The sequence below is a fragment of the Falco cherrug genome, chromosome 1, assembly GCF_023634085.1.
Source record: "Falco cherrug isolate bFalChe1 chromosome 1, bFalChe1.pri, whole genome shotgun sequence".
NCBI classification, from domain to species: domain Eukaryota; kingdom Metazoa; phylum Chordata; class Aves; order Falconiformes; family Falconidae; genus Falco; species Falco cherrug.
In genome coordinates, this window is record NC_073697.1 from 25,459,828 (window position 1) to 25,482,107 (window position 22,280).

The 22,280-nt window shown below is 42.1% G+C and overlaps 1 protein-coding gene across 6 annotated transcripts in view; it reads right to left on the minus strand.

The window, feature by feature from the left end:
• Positions 1 to 22,280, minus strand: part of ANKRD17 (ankyrin repeat domain 17) — a 94,560-nt gene that overhangs the window by 54,528 nt on the left and 17,752 nt on the right. Inside the window, exon 1 of one of the 6 annotated variants that reach the window (XM_055700892.1) lies at positions 19,213 to 19,316. The exons of the other annotated variants lie outside the window; for them this stretch is intronic. Coding sequence (XP_055556867.1) covers positions 19,213 to 19,245 — 33 coding nt within the window. The 5' untranslated portion in view covers positions 19,246 to 19,316. Of the gene's footprint in view, positions 1 to 19,212; positions 19,317 to 22,280 lie in introns of those variants that run through there. 6 annotated transcript variants of the gene reach the window in all.

Below are 22,280 nucleotides of genomic sequence, written 5' to 3' on the forward strand. Positions count from 1 at the left end.
TTTGCCCAAGTTTATTTTGCCTGTAATCACTTCTAGTGTATTTGACGCTTCTATAATCAAGAAAGATGCTAGAAGAACATCACCACCAAATTCAGGCTACGCTCAAACAGAACGGCCTACAGTTTTGATGCATTGAATTCAACTATAAAGAGAAACTAAAAAATGGCTTAGAAAAGCATGATGTTAACAGGTATATAAATCCACACCTCAAGGAAATGTCATGCTACAAGCACCTTAGCGTATGTTCCAAGTCCTGTTTTTCCAAGCAAATAAAGTTTTTCTAAATTTTCCAGGTAATTTAACACTAAATTTAGATTTTCAACTTTACGTGCTTTTCTTATTAAAAAGGCAAGTTCTTCCCCACTTAGCAAAGCCTTGCAACATCAAATTCAGTTCTGCACATTCATCCTCTCCCTCAGTGATCTCTTTTGTCCCTGTGCACACCCCCAGGCTCCTGCAAGGCACTCACACAGACCTACACATTTTGTTTTCTCTGTTTTTTGAAGTACAGACTCAAAAGAACCCACCTGTTCTTTTCTCCTCCAATCTTGGGGTGATCCTTTTGCTCCCCTGGTTTTCCCCATCAAGTAGAAAATAATATCAATGGATTTCCTCTTTACCAGACCATAATCAGAAGGTGTAACTTTTTACAAAAAACTATTCTATGGGGCAAGATCATATCTTTTCTTCCGTGTTTCATGTACTGTTCTGCCACCCAGTACATGGACCTACAGATATCTCAACCAGGTAAACGCTGATCCACTAGGACTCATGTCTATACACCCTGTAGACATCCCTGTAATAAATAAGTCAGTATTTTTATGTTTTGACTATCGAATACCAGATACTGAACATACATTTTAATAAATGCCAGGTTAGAGCAGGAAAAAAAAAAAGTACAACTGAGTTATTTTGCCCTAACTGGCATGGCTCTTGCCACCATGTGACACTAGATCAACTGGAGACATAATTCAGTCCTAGATGCCGAGTCAAACTGCAATCTCACCATCATGTCATATACATCTAAAACTGCCATCAGCATAGATCCCACCGTGGACACACTGATGTAAACATCCTCCCATACCCCCACACCACTGTCTTCCAAGTCCATACATATGCCTCCACATGGTCTCACACAGATAAAAACTAAGGTCAAACTTCCTCCCATAGTTTCCCCTCACAAAAAAAACCCAAACCCACACACAAACAAAAAAAAAAACAACAAACACCTACACAAAAAAAATTCCTGCATTCATGATTTGAAGAGAAACAGTCACCTATTGATTTCAATTTTACTACTTTTAAGGCTAAACACAGATTAGCATCTTCCTAGTTTTATGTCAAGCCAGGGAGGGAGGGTAGGAGGGAAGATCAGTTCCACCTACTAACAACTGTCTCTTCACATCTTCTACACGTACAAGATAGAAATCCAGTACTCCACACCAAACAATTAAACAACTCCTCTAGAACCACTCACCAACTAAGGTATCAAGCTACTCAAGTCTTCTCACTACCAGAATTGGTACACAATACCCAAATTAACATTACAAGCCACAAATGACAGCAACTCTAATCTTACTCTCAGAAGTACCTGCCATATATCGGCAACCTAGTATGAAAACTTTGTGTGCATCAAAACACAATAACCAGTACTACATATCTAACCACAACATGATCTAACTCTGACAATACTGTACAATTTCACCAATAAAGAAATTCTAATCTTGTTTGATGCTATGCAATGAAAGAACCCAAGAGCAAAGCTAAAGGCCTTTTTGTTATGCTAGTGACTTTGGTACCTTCAAAATGTCACTTGGCTTAGCATCTGAACCCCGTTTTCATGCCTAACACTTCGTAATATTTACACTTTATATCAATATAGTCTTCAACAAAGCAGTACCACAGAGCTTTATGATTAAACTTTACAATAGTAAAGAACAATAAAAGCAATGATTTAACATTTCGTTTATGAACAATGGATGAAAGCAGCTAGTTTCCAGCATCCACCACCTACTAAAGCTTGTACAGCAGGATGACAAAAGCCCATTTTTTATCCATCTAATCAGTACATAGCTGCCATGAAAGCTCCGGTCATTGAACATCTCTAGCATTTGTTTATCACCATTTTACAGTTTCTCCTCCTACAGCTCTGCTGTAAGGAAAACCCAGAGACATTAAGAAAAGGCTGTAAAAAGTCATTTTCTCCTTCTTATCACAGGTTCCCCACTGATTTCAAGAGCCCATTTTGCAGATTCATCCCCTAGTCCTCCTCTTTAAGGCGATACTGCATGCACACAGTATTAATGTGCTACTGCTTTCCAGCATTTATTCAGAAATCAACACAAGAGTAAACATTCAAGACCCTACATTCCATATAAATTACAAAAATTAACACCATATTTTTGTTACGTGCCATCCAACAGCGGATGCACAGAGATGGAAGGCAGCAAACAGCTGCTGAATTGTTGGTGCATTTAGGCACAGTGTCATTAACCCAGCCCAAACATTTGCTCATAAGAACCCGAAGAGCACCTTGGCCGAACATGCAGCAACATCTTCCTGGAAGCAATGCAAGTTACTAGCTGTGTTTTAGCTATTATTTATACTAAGAAAACAGACAAAATGGTATTACTCTGTCTTGAAGCCTTACCTGAAGACATGCTCAAAAAGAAAGAAATGGTAAACAGTTCTTAAAAAAGTATCAAGCAAACAGTGAAATCCTGTTTAAGTGTCTGGCAGTTAGGCTGCAAACAGCAGATCTGGAAGGCTGTGAAACAGCAAGTTGCGCTCATTAACATAATAGGATGAAACATTTTTAAGCTTCAGTGTTTTTAAGCTCCATAAAAAACAACATCTGAAACCTGCTTTGGATGAACCACGCTAGCCCAGACAAGTATTTTAAATAGGCCCAAAAAAACACCTTTCGTGAAAGGATATTTTCTCTGCAGGATTTTCTATTTTCTAGCCTTACAATCCAACAGCAGATTTGTTTCTCACCTTTTGTCAGTTGACTCCCATGATATTTGCCTCTGATTAAGCACCAGTTACAATTTTAGAATTTCTTTATTTTTTACCTTGCACTTAGGCCTTTGGTGTTTGATACCCAGACAGTGCCAAACGGATCCTATGAGAACCAAGACTTAGTTCAAAGCCCTTCCTAAGAACCTAGCGTACAAGGAGTGGCTATTGTCATGTAGCCAACTTCCTTACCTCAAATAGGCCTTAATCAACAGTCCTTTTGCATTATTTCTTATTGAGGTACAGAAGGACTTACGGCCAATTTGCAAGTGCTCTAGAACGGTTCATTTTTCCCAGCATCAAAATTTTTGGAGAGCAGCAGCAGTTTTTGAAGACAGTATGAAATTTGACAAGGATTTTTCAAGTTCACCAAGTACTGCAAAGCCACCTTCAGACCAAAATGACAACAATTACCAGACCAGTTAATAAACTTTAGTCCTACTACACTGACAACTTACTAGCCTACAGAGCAAAGTTGCTTCAGATTCTTCACCTTCTCAGCTAAAAACAGCCCTCATACGGTTTTAATCCTGATTTACATGGGGAACTCCTCATGTAAGCAGCAGAGCCTGACCCAGAGTTACACTACCTTCCCCTTGCACTCTAGCAACTCATACCCAAGATAATCTCAGCTTTCGCTCCAGAACAGTTTTAGCTCTCACACCTTCAATGGCAGAGAGCCAATTATTTCTGTCCCTGTCCATCAACTCACTAAGACAACAGAGTGTTTTTATAGCCAATGTCATTTGCTTATTTAAAGCTGGACTTGCAGAACTTCCACCTCAGAAACATAATGGGCCAGACCGGACAGGCAGGAATTGGACACTAGGCTAACACGTGCGCACACCCCCCACCCCTACCCCTTTTCTTGCAGATCATAGGCTAGCCTATAAACTCCCCTGCAATCTGGGATCAGTACCCCTCTCAGAATTTTCTTCTGTCCGTTCTTGTATGAAATATGGTCCCCAAGTGTTTTTTGGCTGCTGATCAGCTCCACTGAGCACCTACTGGTCACTTCCTACAGCCTCGCAGATTACTGTGAAACTGTCCCAAGTTACTGCAAGTCACTGCCCCTCCCCCAAAATATACCTGTCTCTCCATCTTCCACAGAACTTTCACAAGCATTCCTTTAAAATATTTTCCACTGCTCACAAATATAGCCTACGAGCTTTTATACTATTACCTTGCAACTGGAAGACACAAGAGGAAATAAAACAACATTCCCAGTGCAATAACAAAGTCCAACTCTGAATAGCTACTTATGTTTTCTTTGCACAACACAGCTACGTATTTTTAACGTCTTAATATCTAAACATTCAACACACAGAGGGACTCGTGAGGTAAAAATGAATCAAAACAAAGCGATGATATATTTGGAACATGGCAAACTGGGCCAAGCGTTTCAAGCACCCATTTTTCACTTTGGCATCCAAATCACAACATACAAATAGGCAAACCTGCAAATTATGATGCATAATTCCACCATCTTTTGAACCTTAATGGGCTATCAAAGTCTTTATATGCAGCTTTAAATTTTAAGTGTCAAGAAATCATTTGGAGTCTCGTAAAGAAAAAAGCCTCCTTATTTCAAAGGTAACGCATAATGTCCATACAACATACATACACTGCATTTTTTGTTCATCTTAATCACAGGTCAGCTCAGCGTTAAGAAAGGGTAGACAATTTTTCCAGCCTCTCACAATGCCCCCTTCTAAAGCAAGAACTTCACATATGCTCCCCCTTACCCTACTACCTTTTAACCCTTAGAGTATCACCTCTTAACACTTTCAAAAATGCATTAACTCATCTCAATTTAAAGTCTGCTTACTGGAAAATGTACTCTGATCTGAAACACCTAGACAAAGCAATACACTTACATCTTAAAACAGTGGGAATAGATTTTTACTTTATCAAACTAAGTATTAAGGCAAAGGGTATGGTTCTGCTTTTTCACCTAAGGCTATATGTTTTCAGGTTAAACTACCACTTATTTTCTGTGTTATGTGTGTATAACAGTTAATGCAGGTTTCAAGCCCTTTTAAGATTTAGATCTTCACAGCATTATTAAAAAATTATATTAGAAATTCCATTCAAACTTCACAGAAGACAAGCCTCTGGCATTGCTTGCCATTTTTGTGGGGACAAAAAGGAACATCACAACCACCTAATTTATATGACACAACTCTGAAGTGAAAGCAATGGTTTGCTGGATGTTTACACAAGACACCATTTTCTTTAAAGATCAGCTTCCTGGTTACTGAAAAAGAAAGCATACACTGAAGCCGAGTGAAGCAGACTATCTTGCCTACAGAATTTCAGCCTTGCAGTTTTGTGGGTTTTCTTCAAATCTATTTTAAAACAGGAACAAGCTGTGTGATTCTCCCTTGCTCTACCCAGCTACTACAGCAGCACTGTCACCGCAGACAGAGACTTCCAGCAGCATTTCTCCCCTGTACAGTGAGGACTGCTTCCAGTTATCTGGGATACACTGTCATATCTGCTCTTTCCAACACGGAATGACCCTCCCCAAACCTAAATGCCTTGTTCAGCAGAAATCTGAGGTCCAGCAGCTGAAATGTCTCAACAGTGTCTTCTTCCATTTTATTCTGTCAACTATACACTCCATTTCATTCACTGCTGCTAAAAAAAAAAATAAAATAAGAAGGGGAAGGGAGGAAGAACCATGAGAAGAATAGCAGCCCATGCTGCTGAAATGGCATAACACCCTCCTCATGACTGGCACCAACAGAGTTTCTGCTGCAGGGACACCTGCATTATTACTGCAGTGTGTTTCTGATGACGAGACAGGTGCTGATGTATTCACATGAAAATTCCCTCCGCTCCTCTGTAGTCTGTATCCCCAGCATTACAAGCAACAATAAAAAGACCGAGGCTGGCAGACTGAAACCTATAGCTTCAAGAAGGTTGTGATACTACAAGGAAGACCTTCTGTTTAATATTCTTTTCCCATTTCAAATGCTTGGCATATTTTCACAATAAACAAATTTATGCATTAACTGGTATTCAGCTGCAATCGTTCATGTGAGAGATTTCATACCATCGTAAAAAACACCACCTCAACTCATTATCTTATAAGATTCCCTGTCCCAATCTCACATTTATGTGGGCAAAAAACTTACAAGTTTTAGTCTCTGACGTTAATATCATGACAGGATATAAAACCTAAAAATTTTAGACAACAGTCTAAAACTGCCTGCCATCATCCTTCTGAAAGCTCAGCTTCAGACAATACTTTTATAACAATAAAAAGCTGATAACTTGCCAGTCCAACCACCTGAACCCAGGTATGCATCTTCACTCTCTCCCCAAGTCCCACTAAAATGCTGAACATGGCCTTTTGGTAGAAACCATCTCTTCTGGAACAGGCTTGGAAAGAACTGACCATAGAAGCCAAGCTTTGACAGTGTATGAATAACTCAGACTGCTGCTGTCTCTGCAGCACCCCTCAGATGCAGTAGTCTACATCAGAGCAACTGACAAACAGGTAACACCTACAACAAAGGTTGTTCCCATACTGTCACAAAGCCAAAATGGAAACTGCTCTCCACAAAATGACCCTGACAACTGAAGGATACTAACCAGACAGCCTGATCCCATACAGGCAATTTTTGCTGCCCTTAGCAAGTAACCTGTCATTTCTTCCCAAATGATAAAAGTCTATCCATCAGAGAGACACAATGAAGGAAGCACATCACAACTATGAAGAAAGCAGATGATGCAACTGAGCTTCCCAAATCCGCCAATGTCACACTCTAACAACTGTAGCCCCCTAAGGCTCTCTCAAGTATCTGAAGTAGGCATCACTTAAGCTACTTAACACATTACTTACAGGGCCACACAAATCAAAGCCTACTCAACAGCTGTGAAAAAAGCTTAAGAGGGGTTCCGTTGCCTCTGACCACCTAGCCAATTCTCCACCCAGACCATATCACAGGCCCTTTAAGACAAGCCTTCTGAGCTATGTAAATGGCATTTTGCATTTCCCCACCTCTCCTGCTGAAGGACGGCTCAAGGACTCTAAATCTCTGTGGATAAGCTTGCACTTCAAGCACATCCTGACAACCATCACCACAGACTCTGACCCCTAAGCACCACACATGGGCAGCTTTGACTGATGTAGCAGTAAGAACTAAGGAATACAAGAAGAGTACACATGGAGTACAGAGCAACGTAGCTGTATGAAAGTCTTTCCAGTTTCGTCACTCAATGTGTAAGAAAGGGCAAGTACATTGAGCAGGACTCTGCTCTTAACAGAAGATTTTGGACATTGACCTGAAGAGCACCTCAGAGAGACACTAGCATTGCTGTCAGTCGAACAATGCATGTGTTACTAAAAAAGGACTAAGCAGTCCTGCCGTGCACTGTTACATCCTATTCCTCACTGCCCTACTTTCAAGGGACTAATTATTCTCCTAAGCCTTGTTTAAGGAAGGTGAGCTCCCAAGAAAGAGAAAATCCTTCTCTAACAGTTGATCACATCCCTTTTCCACTGAACTCACCTTTTGTGTTGGCTATATACTCCAAGGACAGATCTAATGGATGCATTCTCAATACAAGCATTTCCAAACCTGCAATGAAAAGCCTTGCTACACTGATAGATCCATGTCAACTGATTAGAACCTTGAAGCATCCTCCTTTTAAATGAAACCTCAAGAAAAACTGACAACTGTTTAAAGAAAAAATAAAATCCTGAGCTGTTAAAAGCATGAATTCCTCGTTTCAATTCTGCCATCTCTACAAGAGAAATGCCAATGATAAATTATCTATATTACTGGTTAACTTCAGGGGGCTTGTCTGCATGTTTGTTGTCTGCAGAGTCTTCAAGAAGTACCTTGAGCCTTCTTTTCAGAGCCCAACAAGCAGCCATTTCTCTGTCCCTCTCAGGCTTTGTTGTAACAGATAAGACCCTTAACTCTTTTGAGAAGGGAGTTTAGAGCAGCTTAGCACAACTAAAGGTGGCCCAACTTTTCACAAGTGCTTTTTCTGGAATATTTTTCACCTCTTCCATTTCACACAAGCCCAACTTCAGTTCAAAACTGTGTACACCCATCCATTTCCAGCTGAAACAAGTTGTTATTCTAAGGATTGTAGATCAGCACAGCTGAACAATGGAAACACAACATCGTAACTTCTACATAGGCAAAGCTAACAGCAATAAAGCTCTCCACAGAAACAGTGCTGCGGGGCCTTGCCTTCACCCAGATTTTCTAACAGCATAGTTAAAGCCTGGTAATACAGGAGCAATTCTCTTAGATTTGAACACACACTTACCTCTTGCAATAAGGCTAGACATCAGACATAACAAAGCAGCTTCTCTGTCGTCCACGCCAAGGAAGCTGCTGAACTTAGGAAACTATGTAGATTCAGAAGAAAAAGAGGACAGGCATTTATACCTATTCATGTCAACCACAGGCAAGACCACTCTCCTATCCCTCAATACACATAATACAAAACATCAGAATCCTACGTCCATTCAAAATAATTTTCCAAAAAGAAAGCCTCCATTAGCGCTGCTACATGGTGAGTTTTCACTGACAGAGCACGCTCCATTTATTTGTAAGGTTAAGAAGAGGGAAACTATCGACTTTCCCAGTCTTCACTGAGAGATGCTTCAGATTTCCTATGCCAAATCTGCCAGAAAGCATTTCTCAGTCAGCATTACTTTCACCAATTAGCCTCGTCAGCTTGGCTCCATTCCTCCCTGCATCTGCAAGTGACTACAGTGGTGGTAAATCAGCTACAACTCCCACTAGGAGTTTACTCCTGTTCCCTAACTATTGACAAATGACTTATTTCAGGGTGTTTCCCAACTCTGACGTTAAAGCTAAACTCAACCCTGAACCAGAGGGCATCTCACATGCTCATTCATACCACAAAACCTCCTAACAGAAGATACGACACACACAGAGGAAGACCTCCACTCCCTGAAACTCTTGACATACAGACAAGCTATTAAGTCAACAGACACTTAAAAGGCTCTATGCATCACACCAATATACTCTAAAATCTACTATTCAATTCGGATCCGAGGTGCACGAAAGCTGTTCAGTTACCAGCAAAACTAAGGAAAACCAATATCCCTGCTGCACAAACAACGCCAATTTTACTCTGCACTTAACTCCCTCTCATGTCTAAAAACCACCAGGAGTTTTCCTCTTTCAGAACAACTGGCAGGTCACCCAGCTGCAATGTCTCAAAACCTTAAAAACCCTTGTACAAAATCACAGTAGCATCAAGTAAGAAACAAGAGATGTTCACAGCTTGCTTTCTTCCCCCTCTTTTTTTTCTGGTCAGGATCAAGGATACATGCCAGACTTCTACACAAACTGCTTCCTGGAGAAATCATAGCAGAAGTGCAGTATTTTGATAGTGTCCTGCATGAAACCAACTTCTCTTCAAGGAGAACCAGAAGCAGGACAGCAAGAGCACCCGTCAAGAGGAGGCACAAAATGACTATGCACTAGGGGGTTACAGCACCAGCCAGCTTTTTCAGGTATGTCTTCACAAACCTGCACTAATGGTACTGTAAGAACTCCAGTTATTTACTTTAAATTGTTGTTTAAAGTACTTAAGGCTTATTTGAATATAGATTATGAACTGCACACTTCCATTGCATCAGCTGTTAAAAAGGCCTACAAGAAACTTGTGGCAGTTACACTGAAATCATGGTATACAACTATCAGAGACTTTTTACCAAATCACTTGCACAGTAACAAAGATTGATACCAAGCCCTATGTTTTTGATTGGAACATACTGAGGGTAACAGACTTAAGTCTCCCCCCAAAGCATCCCATTTTCTCTTCTTAATAGAAGCTGACATGGAAGTTGGCATAAAGCTTCAGTAACAACAGCCAACTTAAAATTTGCCATTTGAAGGATGATATATAAAGCCTGGGGCAGCAAAATTGTGTTTTGTGGAAGCAGTACAGTGCATCTATGAAGTGTAGGAAACAAAGTGTGGCAGAGGCCTTCTCAGCCTCAGGTGAGGCATACACCCACCAGCTCTCTCCTGGCCGCCTCTGCCACAATGTTGGGAAGGGTACAAATCAAAACAAAGAGACCACACCACCACCAGGGATTGAAGAAACCCTGTTGTGCACCACAGTGTCACACAACACTCCCAACCCCTCCCTATCTGTCCCCTCCATGGTGGCAGACTGTCTCTTTGCTTGAGCTCAGAAAAATGAAGATCTGCTTTAGAGGAAAAGACATGTCAATGGCAGACATCCATCTCTCCCAACACAGCAAGAAAGAAAAGCTGTTTGCCTCCCACTCCAGTCTGCTTGTTTTGCCCACTATGTATAACCTATACTCCCTCAAGAACAGTTTTTCTCCTGTAAGACACCACCAGAGAATAGAAGTCGGGGGTTGGGGGAGGGGGGTATGTGGTGGTGAAAAAAAAAAAATCAGGTAACCATTTTGGATAAACAGTATTTTCACCAGCCTCAATGAATGAATTATGTTTAGCAGCACTACCCCTTCCTTTTCATCTAAGCTATGTATTTCTTCCTCATTATTTCTGTTAAAAAAAACCCAAAGTATCCTCTCAGATTCTCAATTCCGATCACTCTTGCACATACTCCTGCATGTGCATTTCAGGCATAAGGTCCACAGTTACCAAAAGGACACACAAATTTATTCTGTCATTCACTGTGGCTACTGAGCATAAACCATGGTGCGCAAGTGGCCTGAACTGCATTAACACCAGTTGGGTTTGAAACAGAAATAGTTTTAAAGCTGCCCACATGTTTTCTTACACAAATTTGGCAGGAAATCATTCCCTTCTGTAAGCAGTTTTGCATGGCTGGTCTTCACAACAGCAAGTGCTCTGCAATGAAGGATGAAGCAGCAGAAGGGAACGAGGACATGTGGAGGAGGGACAGGATGAACACACAAATAGCTTTTCTGTTTGAGTCCAACTCAGAATTTCCTTTGGCATGAATGAAACACTGATGTGCGCATGGACTTGTTCACAGCAACACAGTATCAAGTTGTGCGCAGCAATGTAAAACAAAATGCAAGAATGCTAGTACAAATCTTTTCTTCATTCAATGCAATGTGTAGCTTAGCTGAGTCACAGCTTTCTCCTCCCATCAAAGTCATCAGAGAATCAGTCCACTGTACAGGTCACCACAGAAATACAAGGCTTCTCCGTCCCCTTCTTTGTCCTCTCTTCTTTTCGCAATCTGCTCTTCCAGGGACTAAAAAACCCAAGAAACATTACGGACATCCCACAATTAACCTTTCTTGACCCTAGGTGGTAGCTGCTTTAATCAAGCCATGCTACACTAAGCGACCAACAGGCAAAGAGATGTTTCTAATGTGCATTAGCATCCACAAGAAGAACAATATGGGGAAACTTAGTTACTAGAAGGACTGTTTTCAAACACTTCTCTACCAATAAAAAAGACTGAGACATAGCAAATGCTCCTCCATGTTTAAGTATAATTGCTCAACCGTTTAGCATATACAGGTTTAGCTACCATTCCCTCCTGCCCTAACTTCCAAAGCTAGGAAACAGCAAAGAGACCAGCCACAGTGCCACTGCTTAAAGTTCACCATCCCAGCAGAGCCAGGAAACTGCAGAACGGCTCCTTAAGGAAAGTGCTTTAAGCCAACATCAGTGAAAAAGGTTCATCCCAAGCACATCAAACCCTGCATGACATTCAGCAGGGCAAACTATAGAAATCCCGGGTTTTGTTTTGCACCAATCACAATTAAAATCTTGCTAGTATACTGCCTCCAGAATTTCTGCAGCCTGCAACCAATTTAATCCATCAGGATAGGGGAGGGGAAAACAGGAACCAGGGATCCTTTAGAGGACATCTACTTTTCTCCATGTAATTATCTTGCTGAAATCTCCCTTCAGTACATCTCATCATGCAGCATCACCAATTCAAAGTACTATATAGAGACATCTATGAAGTTAGCCAAAAATATTTTGGGAAGATACAACTAGTTGGGTCAAGAGCTTTGCAATCACCAAGTCATTTCAGTTTTATCTATTGTTGTTTATTCTTGTCCTATAGAGTTAAACAGAAAATTAACTACGCAACTGCCCCAAAACAACTGACCACACTTAGACATAAAAACTGACCCCAACAAAAAAGCAAAACAGAACCAACTGAAACAACATAGATCTCCTTTCCTTTTTTGACATTTACAAGTCTTTTTTCTTTTTCAATAAAGGAATTTGTATGGCCTAGTTTACCAATCTTCTCTTCTGATGAGAAGTGAGAGGATAAAGTTACAGTAGGAGACAGTAGAGTTCAGTATCTGATTAAAATTCCTATTCTTACTGCCTGGGGAACTGAGCACAGAAGGAATTATTTCTAATAATTTCAACTCATTTGGTTAAGTTCTGACAGGCTTGATAGTCCCCGAATTCCTCCTTCAATACAAACTGCTGTTAGGCATACCTAATAAATGAATTACAATATTACTTTTTTTTGCTCTATTTGGCACACCCAACTGAAAGCTTCTGCATATTGAACAGATTTGAACAGTTTTTACATATGGCAAATTAACAGACTTGTGAAGGTAGCTAAAGCAATGCATAAGTATTTGACTAAATCCAAATGTCTTTTTTTCCCCCTCATATCGAAAAGAGGTTCTACAAAAAAAAAAATAAATCAAGGTTTAAGGGCAGAGGAAAGACAGCCACTTTGAGTGGAGTCCTTCTCACTGTTCCCTTTGCATGTTAGATACAAAAATCACATGCCGCATTCCTTCAAATCGCTACCACAATTCTGACTTCTGCTCTCTCCTTAATGCTTCTGATCACATCTGCTCCACAAAGATATTTTAGCATATTTATTCAACATTTACACAAACATAGCTCCAGTATCAGCTTGTCAGTAGGACAAGCTGCATCATGACTTGTTTCCTCTCCTTCTCTCCCATGAGCACAAACTATGTTCAGCTATATTCAGATCACAGATAAAACTGCTAGTACAAAGTTCCTTTTCCTATTACAACACACTTGTCCACACAGAGGTAGCAACAACACATTTCTTCCTAGAACAATACCTAAGACCTTCAAATCCATCACCCACTAGGCAGGAATATTTCTAAGTGCAACAGCGTTGAAGAAACTCTGCAACTACTGCGCAGCACAAGAGGTAGTCGCCATAAAGTTAAAGAGAACCTATACTGGTCTGGTTATCCAGGTTTCCTTCTCGCACAATTTTGATCCCGAGGCAGTGTAACAGGTTGTTTTGAGTGTCAGTTACAGCTTTAGAGCATGTGACTTCCTATCAGTCAACACAGCCAGCAAATTCCAGCAAGGCAAAGATCTGAAGATATTTTATGCACATGCTGGAAAAAAGGGACAAGCGCCTTAGCCGTGAGAACTTTTTTTTTTTCTTTCTATACATTTCTACAGAAGTTTAAGGACAGGATGTAGGGGGGGGGGGGGGGGGGGGGGAGAACCACTAAATAAATCCACCTGTTAAAACGTGTCTCTTAGTTCCATTACTGTTTTTGATTAAGTACCTGACTTGAATGAACAGCTTAAAAGACAGAAGAGCCTGGGTTGGAAGAGACCTTTGCAGATCATCTGATCCCACCTGATAGTCCAGGCCTTGGATAAGTTATCCCAATTAGCAAGACACTCACTGGCAGACACAATCACTGATTAACGTTGACCTTTCAAACAACAGTTACCCAGTACAAAGTTACTCGCTGCCTTAAAGGTTTTTCACACAATAATTGCATTTTCATACCACTATACCAAGAACAAACCATTACTGAAAAAGACAAAAGCAGTAAAGCATAAACAACAAGAAGTTTCCAACTATACCATCAAGCTTGTAATCTCTTCCTGCAAGTCAAAGAAGAAACAGCTTCGGACCCAAAGAAATCACATCTACCAGCTTTTACGCCTTGCTCATCGCACAAAGGAACCCAGACCCAGCAGCTGAAAATTAGTTCCTTGCCCTGCAAAACAGTCTTACCAAATTAACTGGATGAGGGAAAGTAACAGAAATCAAAGATAGGATTTGCTTTTCTAGAAGACTCAACATCAGGCTTGTTCTAAGCTCTTTGCCTCACAGGAACAGGCAGAGGAGGTAGTATTAGGGATAAAGCAGTTTCAAGGGAAGGGAAATTACCTTCCTATGTTTCATCTGAAAGCACTAGGCAGCAATACAGAAAGAGCCCATGGGAATCAACCAGGCAGGTTCACTCTCGTTTCTGCTCACCTTCATGAAGCTGCAAACACACAAGTTACCAGAGCCTAGGTCACTGCCATCACTGCTATTCAAGTCAGACTGACACCATTCTGTCATCTCCACCAAGCTGGGGGAAGATGGCAGCAGCACAAAGAGGTTTTTGCTACATAAATAGTTGCATAGTAGATCAGGAAGCTGCATAAGTATCTCAGCCAGTAAAAGCTCAGAAAGCCCCTCTTTTCTCCAGCCTATTCATAAGGACAAAAAAGTGTTTTTCCTTTAAAATTTCCTAAAACTCATGTGGTATTACCAGCCAACAACGATATGGCACAAGTTCTGGCATCCTAGTCTTCCTACTCCATCTTCACTACAGGTATTAGTGCTACCTCCTGAATGTAAGATGGCTGATGAACTTTAACATTAATAATGTTAATTATTAATAATTAATAATGCCTCTTCTATTAGCATGTTTGGCTTGCTTTCCTTCAGGCCAGTTTTCTTCCCCGAACAATTCTTCAGACAAGGCACGTTCCATTACGTTCAGTTCTCACTCATCCAGAGAGCTTCTGGAACATGAGTTCACCTCAGAACAATTTAGTCCCACACCCTGACACAGCAACTAAAACCATCTGCTTTTCTTAAAGTCTGGGCAAACTATGGCACGATCAGCTAGCTGTTGAGTGACAGAAGCGCGCTGACCAGATGTAAATGACTAACAAATCGTACGGTCATGTTCTTCAGCAGAACATGAAGCATGATAAAAAGTTCATTTCCACTGCAGACTATCAGACAACAGCACAACTTCACAGCACCGCACCAAGTAAGAGTCCAGCTCTTGCCATCCATACGGTGAATACTGCATTCTTGCTGCCTTGTGACTAGCTTCAACTCAACCTTTTAAAAATCCTTGTGGGGGACGACCTCACAGCATTGAAGTGGAGGTCCTCTTGTTGACATTAGCTCAGCATTTCTTAAGAGTAAACCTCAGAAATTTTCCTACCTTGGATCCATTCAGAAACATAAGCTTCCAGTATTCACCATCTGGGGTTGGGACTAGATGTGGCCCAGACTCCGTAATGATATCCTAATAAAAGGAACACTACAGCAGTGCTCCAACTTACTTGGAAATAACGCACGCAGAAGTTGCTCTGACAGTGTATGAACTGCAATGAAGCACTAGGAAATGCTGGAGCACATCAGCAGCCAATGCTGACTTCAGGTAAGCAAACTCTTTAAAAAGTCAGGAAAACAAGTAATAAGCAAAACCACCCAAGATCACAAAAAAACCCAACCACCTACAATAAAGAAAACAGGGAAAGGATTAGCCTGTTTAAGAGCTGAAACATGGGAAAAGATCTAATACCCAGAACAGAAATACTGTACTAGAACCCTGATTTTAATCTTCAGACCAAGAGACTATAAAGTTTATTAATATTAAAAGCCTTGGCCTGCTAAAAACAATTGCACTGCAGAGGCTTCCCTGATCTCTGAACACGTGTTATAGACATTATTCTTCTATTTTATGTTTGCTCTTCCTTCCATTATTGTTCCATCAAGCACCTGTGTATTCAAGCAGGGTACTCTCCCCTCTATATAAAGCTTTTGGTCACCACGTAAGCTATGCCCCACTGTCCTCTCTGTGGCTCAACTAGACAACTGAATGTCTAATACACGATTCAGTCAAATTACCTCACCTCTTACAGACACCAACGGCAGCTACATACAAAGCAACTGAGGTATAATCTTAGAGATTATTAAAATATCCCTATGACTCTAGTACTAAATAAAAATAAATTCTGCAGTCAGGAAATACTCCCAACACCACAGTAAGTTTGTTTGCAATGATTTTGAGTTTCAGTTCAAGGTAGGTAGAAGACCTTTACCTTAAACTAGAAAGTTAAAGGAAATTTTTTTAAATGCACTTAGTAAGAACATAAAGAAGCCACCACATGTGGGCTTGTGTTGTATTCCAGTTTGCTTCTTTTAAGTCAAGCACAAACAAGCTTTCAAAGAATCTGAAGGTCAGAACACATGGTTGTTTCTCTTAAGTAGTCCCAAATCAACACAGGGAATATAAGTTTACCCCTCTGCTGTCACAAGCTTCTTTAGATTTCTGTGCTGTCAGTCAGAGTTCAACACAGGACAATACAGACCACATCCTCACCTGCCAGGACAAAACATAACTCCTTTCCTCCTAAAAGAGATAATGTTTTTGTTGACTAACTCAAGCATCAAAACCACAACTACAGGTTTATTCCTCTCTGTGAATGCCATCCTAAGGTACAGCATAATTATTCCTTCACTAGCACATATGAGCCAAAACCTGAAAAGTTATACCAACAAAAAAAAGCACCTCTTTGTCAGTTAGGTCACATATCAGCAAAAGAAGTATGGCCAAGATACACATATCAGAAGAACCAAATGAGCAGAAGCTAACTGCAGATTAACCCCACGGTACTTAAATCGTATTCAACTGTATTCCCACATGGCGCTTACAATTCCAGATTCAATTAACAGGGTCAAGACAATGTTCATCTTCAGCTGACAGTAGTGATGCCAGCTCAAGTTCAACATTAAGTACACCTTCTTTGAAGGCACCATAAACACACAAGAGCCAGGACACCACATGAAACTCTCCAAGCCAATGACCATTTCCACCTGAAGTTGCATTAAATTTGCTGAAGAGTTACCGTAGTTTTATCCTCTGACAGGAAAGAAATATTGCAAAAGATTATTTCTAACAGAGTCCTTCAACTTCAGTAATGAATCAAGTGCAGCCTATGCTTCTACCTCATCTTGTTTCTTCCTCTCCCCAAGAAAGCAGCCTTCACACTAGGGCAAGCTAGAACATGCGAGCTATGAATTACTTGATTACAATCTACCTTTTTAACTCAGAAGTGATTTTTGCCCCAGCAGCACCCACTCTCTTCTTGCAGTAAGGGCCTCTAACGCAGTTTGAGCCTCAGTCTCTATGCTAACTCAACATAACCAGGCTACAGACAACGCCTTTTCTTCCTGCTTTAAATTATAACCAACTCTGAGATGAAAACATACTTTAAGATTTCATGAAGAGGCAAGGACCGATCTCTCCAAATTGAACTAAATACTAAGTAGTACCAAGTCTGTCCAGTAAAACAGAGACCAGACAAAGATTCTCCTGCCTAAGCAAAGGCACTTCTCTCAATCTTCACGCTGCTGTCTGAATGAACATCAGAAACTGTTACACAGGAGGGGGGGTGAAGTGCCCTGAAGTGAGGAAAAAAACCCACACACCATAAACACACCATTCAAAGCTACAATAGAAAGAAGTTCTGAGGGAACAGTTTTACTTCTAGACTCATACTGGGAATGCAAGACCAGTGCAAGAAGCAGCGTAAACTGCTTCTACAAATGCACTACAAAATTACAAACAGCCTCCACTGCTACCAGGAGTATTTCAGAGTCATGAACAACTGATTCAGTCATAGTTTAAACACAGCTAAGTCAGACAAGCCATACTTGATTTTGGAAGATGTTTTATCTGGATACAGTTGGTCTCATGACCAGGAAGAGAACATGTGATGAAACTATCGAAAGAAAAGTCCATGCATCCTACCCTGAGAAGCAAGATATAATTGCTTAGTTCACACATACAAACTGAAAATATTGCTATACTGACAAAATTAATCTCCTAACTGCCCTTCCAAGACCATTAATAAATACAGATTACTTTATTAATGTGACATATTATGGAGTTGCACATGACAATTTGGTTAAAATAAGGGGGGAAAAAAAGAAAAAGTTTTCAGTATTCAGTAAGACAAGTACTGAAATATTTGCCTGATGGCAGAAACCCCAGTTCACTTCTAGTCTTCCTATCTCATCAAAGAAACCCAGCCACACAAACAGACACTGGTAAAAATGTCTTGCTCATACACCTCTCTACCAGTTTCTTAAGCACTATCTGAGCAGCTGTGTTAACATTGTGGATGTCATTATGTTACACAGTTCCAAGGTTCACGAGGAAGTCACCAAGTATTTCTATTGATTTAAAATTTTACAGGAAGGTAAAGAGCAGTGTCAGTATGGCCATTAATGAAAAAAGCCTACAGGTCAAGCATCACTGAAAGCACTTTTTTGTTCAAATTTTAACAGCAGCTAATAAGGTTGTAGCTTCTTGTTACAATAAAGAATACACACACATATTCTGAGAAGTCATCTGGCAACAAAACCACGGTTTTGCTTGCAAACACAGAAAACCCACAGGAACAACAACAAAAAAGAAAGATATTTCCTTGAACTACTACAGCCAAGATAATCTGGAATAGAAGTCTGTATCCCTGAGCAGAAGTTTCACTTTACGATTCCTATGCTGGCCTCTCCTCATCTGGCTGAAACAGTCTTTTCAAGTCTCACTCCAAGAAAGGGAAAATGTCATTTATTTCATCATGTGGGATCTACTTCTGCTGAGGAAGTAAATGCAGACTAAACTCAAAAGACGCCTGAAAACACAGTGACAGAAATTCTCCAGGCCTAACAACATACTCCGGGCAAGAAACAGGAATACCGGGAGGTGGGGGAAGAGTTCTGACAGCCAGTTGTTCTGCAGCAAGGGCTGAAGCCAGTGCAATCTCCTGCAGTGTCAGCTCCAGGCACACACCGGGGCTCCAGCAGGCACTCACCGACTCTGCGGCGCTCAGCAGGGCGCCGGCGCCCCCCCCCCCCCCCAAGCCCTCAGGGCCCGGCGGCCCGCGGCCCCAGACCCCGCGCCGGGAGAAGGCCCGGCGGCGCGGGGGGCGGCCCCGCGTCCCCACCTAGGCCCCGACCGTGCGCTGGCCTCCCAAGGCAAGCCCCGGCCGGTCGGGCGGGGGGCGGCGGGGGCGGCCTGCCCTGCGGCGGAAGGGAGGGCGGGCAGGCGCGCTCCCCGCGGGCCAGGCGCTTTCCCGGGGCTCGGCCGTCGCCGCCGCCTCCCCCTGCCGACCCCGCGCACCCCTTTGTTCTGCGGCCCTCTCCCGCCCCTACCTCCAGGATGTCCTCCAACACGTACGCCTCCATTGCGGCGGCCGCCGCCTCCGCCCTGCCTCACCGCCCGGCCATGCCCGCCCTGCCTCCCTCCCGCCCCCCGCCGTCGCCGGGCCGGACGGACGGACGGGCTGCCGGCCGCCCGGCAGCAGCACGCTCGCTCCCCCCCGCTGTCAGCACGGGAACAGGAAATGGACTGTTCCACCCCGCGCAGGGCGGGCACCTACCACCCGAGCGCGGGGGGGGCGGCGGCCCCGGGGCAGCGCGGCCACGCTCCGCGCCCCAGGGAGCGCCCCGCCAGCAGCCCCGGCCAGCGCCTCCGCCTCGGGGTCCCTCTACTCTGGCCTCCGGAGGGCACCTGAGTATTCATAAAAAAAAAAAAAAAAAAAAGGACGAAAGAATAAGGAAGAAAAGAAAATCCTAACGCTTTTTATGTTTTCCATAATGCATTCCACCACCCTTCCCCTGCCACGGAGTGTTTGGTGCTTCTCCTCACCTACCTCCTCCACCACCCACAGGTCCAGCACAGCCCACACAAACACACTCCCAGGAGCTTCAAAGTGTTGCCAAGACTTTGGCCAACTCACTCGGTGGCCCCCAAAACAGGGAGACCCCAACACGAGGTCTCCTCTGGCTGCCAGGGGCTGCTGCCAGTTCCTCCGTGCTAAGGGGCTGACTGGGTACATGCCAGCAACACAGCAGATGCTTGAAGGTACATATTCTGACCCAATGAAGTTCACAGATCCACTTCTCAGGTGGTTTTCCTTAACCATCCTATCCTAACCGCTCTCTATTGCAAAGCGCACTCCTCAAAGATGTACCCAAAAAACACCCCCAACCCTTTGATTAAGTAGATCTATGGCATGGCCCACAATTTTCTGTGCTATGATAAGCAAAACCTCCTAAAACCAACTAAACCACCTTAAGTGCTGCACTGTCAACCACTGGCGTTCCAACCACCCCATCCCTTTCTCCTCCACTGCTCGACGGTGGCAAGAATTCCACAAACTGCCTGTGACACCAGTAACAAAGGTACTGGCTGTGCCAAGCAAGGTCTCCACAAGGTAGTTTTGAGAACCATCATCAGCTCTGTATGCCTCCTCTGCTTCACCCAAAACATCAAGTGATAACATGGACCAAGAAGATGAAATTTTACACGCTCCTTCAAACACTAGGTGACAGTGATACCCATCATGCATACATCAGGTCAAAGTCATTGAGCAATCGTATCTGCAGCTCTCAAAATATTTAATTTTCCAGTTCAAAAAATACAGCATAATAAATCATGTCAACCTCACAAAAGCCTCCTCTCAAACACATTTTAGCAGAGCACAAAAGGGTCTAATGGCCAACAGAATTAAATTCACATTTTGACTTGGAAGCAATGCTAGCAGTAATTGCTTTTTTAATCAACATCATCTTTTCCCAAAAAACACTCTAAGTGTAATAAATACTCTCTTAACAGCAAGAATATTCTTACCTGGTTTTAGAAAGCCTACCAGACTGACTACTAAACAAAGAGAATTACTAGTTGATCAGTCTAAGTTTTAGGCACCAGCTATGTTTTCTGCTAAAAATCATGTTCTTTAACCCCAACCAATTGGAAATACATCCTACTCAGCTCTCAGAAAGTCCCTCATTTTACACAAACTCTACACCTGCTCAGGCAGTCCATACCATTGTTCCACTTCTGGTAACATCCAAGATTTTACACTGTTTTACTAAAATTCATTCGAGGAGCACCTCCTCTATGGGCTGTTCATCTTTGACACTGTATAACCTGTCTTGCGCCTGTTGTCAGAACTTCATATATCCCACACAACTCATATCGTGGAAGAATTTTTACGCTGTTCGCCAAATACCTTGCCAAAGTCTGAATTTGGATGGTCAAGTTTCTTTTCCAGAGGTACTATACTGGAAGAGTTAACTGGTAAATCCAGCCATTACTATCTCATCTGCTATTCAGCTAGTTTTAACTTAAAACCAATATATATATATATAAATCTAATGACTTACCCCTTACAGGCAGTTAACTCTGAGGACAAGGCAACATTTGCCAACATCTACCATAGGCTTCAACCCACTTAGGTTTGTCTCAACAGTACTTGCTGAAGGATCACTTTTAGTAACACTCTCCCGGCTTCCTATCAAATTTTACAGGACACGCGTACCTACGGATGAGAAAACTCAGCAATCTGAAGTTAGAAGTTAGGTAGTCAAGAAGATCCGTAGAAGTCTTAGCTGCCTTGAGGGAAATGCATCACACAGACCCATACATATCACAACCTTCTTTCTGTAAGAAACTGTTGTCCGCCCAGAGAATCACAAGGCAAAATTCTGTGGTTCCTCTGGAGCAGCACTTTGAGGTCAGCATTTGTAATAATATCCTTAGCAGCCCCTTGCCACTGATCCTGTGCTCATGCAACCTAGCAATTATACACAAATGTTAGGCCAAGTACAAAAGCTATCCCTGCCAACTTGAAGGATGCCTTTATAAAAAAATTAAAAAAATAAAGCAGCTACCACCTCCCACATAGCACTCATGTCTCAAAAGACTAGTTATTCAGTCTTCCAAGCATCAGATAGCATTAAGAGATACCTTATATGACACACACCAAAAAAAGCATTAAACACTCAACTCTCTGCTGAGATTAAGACACTTTACCTAAGCCAACACTGATTACATTTTCCAATGGAAAGACAGCATAACACAGGAACAAAAGAAGCTGTCTGTTCCACGTAAAGCAAGCTGAACGGCATCATCTTGTCCATTTTTTACAAATCAGGTACAAGACTTTTCAGGAGAAACGAACTCACCTCAAGAGCTGAACCATTTCTCAGCTCACTTGGGAGACAGAGTTCTCTCTGCAACAACATAACTTCCTTTATAAAACTGTAACTGAAAAAAATCATTTGGAGCTTCTCAAGCTGTGTTACACCATCAGAAACACCATGAGCAGCTGGGTGCTACATGTGAGCAATGAGGGCAGCGAACCTAACCAGCTAGATACTCCACTGAAAGTAAGTCACACTCACCACACACTTTCTTTGCTTTCACACTCAAAATC